The sequence below is a fragment of the Acyrthosiphon pisum genome, chromosome X, assembly GCF_005508785.2.
Source record: "Acyrthosiphon pisum isolate AL4f chromosome X, pea_aphid_22Mar2018_4r6ur, whole genome shotgun sequence".
NCBI classification, from domain to species: domain Eukaryota; kingdom Metazoa; phylum Arthropoda; class Insecta; order Hemiptera; family Aphididae; genus Acyrthosiphon; species Acyrthosiphon pisum.
In genome coordinates, this window is record NC_042493.1 from 45,276,002 (window position 1) to 45,278,657 (window position 2,656).

General features: G+C 25.0%; 1 protein-coding gene across 1 annotated transcript; it reads right to left on the reverse strand.

Annotated features, from left to right (window-relative positions):
* Positions 1 to 810: 810 nt before the first annotated feature.
* LOC107882463 (CCR4-NOT transcription complex subunit 11-like) lies at positions 811 to 1,964 on the reverse strand. The gene is made up of 3 exons (XM_029486477.1): positions 1,777 to 1,964; positions 1,550 to 1,715; positions 811 to 1,125 (listed from the first exon to the last, which is right to left on the reverse strand). The coding sequence occupies exons 1-3, from the start codon at positions 1,944 to 1,946 to the stop codon at positions 922 to 924; spliced, it is 540 nt and encodes a 179-aa protein (XP_029342337.1). The 5' UTR covers positions 1,947 to 1,964; the 3' UTR covers positions 811 to 921.
* Between the last annotated feature and the right edge of the window lie 692 nt (positions 1,965 to 2,656).

A 2,656-nucleotide genomic window follows, 5' to 3' on the forward strand; every position in this document is an offset into this window, starting at 1 on the left:
CATATAAAATATAAAGATACTAATATGATAAAATACGTTATTTGTTTTTATTAAATAATATTGTATATACCTATGTTAAACAAATCTAAAGAAGTAAACATTTTTTTTTTCTATATTCTATTATTAAAATCAATATCTTTTATCGCAAAATGTAAAATCGAATAATTTTACTACTACTACTGAATACTATAAGTTAATAAATTAAAATGACTCAACTTAAGTAAATAGTTTTTAAATTATATTATTTACTATTATTGTTAATTTCGGTAATCCTGGCAGATTTATGTATTACAATTCTTCATAATTATGAAACGGTACAATAATAATGAAAACCTTTTTCTTTGATTTATTAAAGATAATTTTCCTTAATCTATAATATGAATAAATTATTACATACATCAGTTGTTTATTGTTGATTATGAAAATATTTCGGCCCATGGAAACGTCTAATTTCTTAGTGCAATTAAATGTATATTGTTATTAAAATGTTTTATTTATAATTTATATATTTAGATACGAAATAAATTATCTATCAGAAGAAATTTTTAGATTACAAGTATTTGAATTTGGTAGTGCTGTTTAGTTTTGACCAATAAAATATCAAATTATACTATTGATTAAACTGAATTTGAAATATTTTTACAAGCAAAAAAGTTTGCTATTCATTTTTATAATATTTTTCATTCATAATATATAATAATATAACTAATACAATGTTTAAATGTACGATTTAAAGTCATATTAATTTATATATATTAAAAAAAATTAACCATTATGAACTAGCAAAAGTATAAATATAAAACATATAAGAAATTATTACACTTTTATTTCCACTTTACAGTCTCACTTATCATAAAAGTTAATATTAATAGTAAATCTCTATTAGATGTCATTTTAATTTGATTGAAGAACTCATTAACACTATTTTTCCTTTGGAACTATTTTGTCTTTATCCTTATCTTTAGAAGCAGCAATTGTACTAGGTGTCATACCAGCGGCAGCAGCTATATTACCAATACTGCAAGTATCTCCTGTTTCTAGTAGTTCTAAAAAACGAAACAGAGCTGATGCTTCTCGAATTTCAATAAAATCGATACAAAAGGCTTGAACTTCAATAAATAATTCCTATAAGAAATATAATTAATATGTAAAGATTGTTAACTAATATAAAAATTATATTCTTAAATTGTATTAGTTCAGTTAAAAGTTGAAATTGTATTACAACCATGGATATATAAAAAAAACTAGATAGCCGTCTCCTTCTTATCATCGAATTCGCCTGCTATTTACAAAGCAGTCCGTGTTTACAAAATAATATTATCCCATTATATATGCTTATATGTATATATAAGTAGGTATACATGTTTATGAATGTATGTAAAATAAATGTAAACGTTGCCTGAACTATATATGGCGACTGACTTCAACATTGGTCACTGTAGTATGAAGACGGTTTTCTAGTTGTTATATACATCTATGATAACAACCTTGTAAATTAATAAAATAAAGTTAACAGTTAAAAATCATGATTCATAAAAAAAATTATTACCTGAACATTTATTATTTTATTTCTAAAGAGAGCTTGCAAGAAAACACACACTAAACGAACTAATCGGTTTTGCATATATTGATCCTTAATAGTTTGACATGCAACAATACATTTTGATATGTATAGATGTACAAATTCAGTTGGAAGTTCTACAGTAGTAGTTAATCTATTAAATAACACATAAACTTATTAAAAAGTAATATTGATTAATGATGATGATGACATACCGAATAACTACTTCCATTGAGTGTAAAGACATTTCCATATTGGCTAAGGCGGAGAAGTAATCAGTTATGGAATGTGACTGCATTAGTTTTAGTAGTACTTCAATAGCTATCGAAGGATTATTTTCAACTAAATCTGGCAACTTAAAAATTAAAGTACAAAAAAAATACATTATTATTATTAGTCATAATCATTGATAAATTGTGTGTAACTTGGCTTACTTTACAAGACGTAAGACCTATATGATAAACTAATATTGGATCATTTCCAAGTTCAGCTAAAAGATGCTGTTGTTGGTGTAAGGTTAATGGTTGTTTGAGAGCTTTAGTCATAAGTTCTCGTGCTTCGGTTGCAGCACTAGTAGATACACACATTGTTTTATCATACATGATCTGATGATTTGATCTACTACTTACGTTCATTCAAACAATCTATTAATATATTCAATTAGAGTAATAACAAAAATAATTTAATTTTTAATTTATTATTTAATTCTTACTTCTTCTTGGCACACACTCAGTGGTGGTACAAGTCACATCATTTCTGGTTTAAAATCGTGCGAAAAATATGATTCTGGTCCACTAATCAACAATTCTAAAACATGTTTTGCTCCTTCCTTTGGTCTATAAAATAACATTCGACTAATTTGATAAGAATTGATTATCCATTGTTGCCAACATAAACTATAAATATTTATTATTTAGATAATATAAAAATATTCCAAAGAGAACATAGACAAATGGTTGAAATCCGGAAAACTGGGAAGAAAATGATTTTGTTGTTAAAAATTATAAAATGTTCAACATTTATAGGTAAGATTGAAATGTAAACAAGTTTCCACGTAAGTAGTTTAGACATTCTAGTTTAGCACCTATCGATTTT

What these genes read in the sequence shown, in the direction of transcription:
- LOC107882463 (XM_029486477.1), bottom strand. Translation starts at nt 1,946, where the DNA reads ATGTATTTTTTTTGTACTTTAATTTTTAAGTTGCCAGATTTAGTTGAA. An exon ending in TCAATGGAAGTAGTTATTCG is followed by an intron (nt 1,716 to 1,776) that starts GTATGTCATCAT and finishes GTTATTTAATAG; the next exon opens with ATTAACTACTACTGTAGAAC. An exon ending in ATAAAATAATAAATGTTCAG is followed by an intron (nt 1,126 to 1,549) that starts GTAATAATTTTT and finishes TATTTCTTATAG; the next exon opens with GAATTATTTATTGAAGTTCA.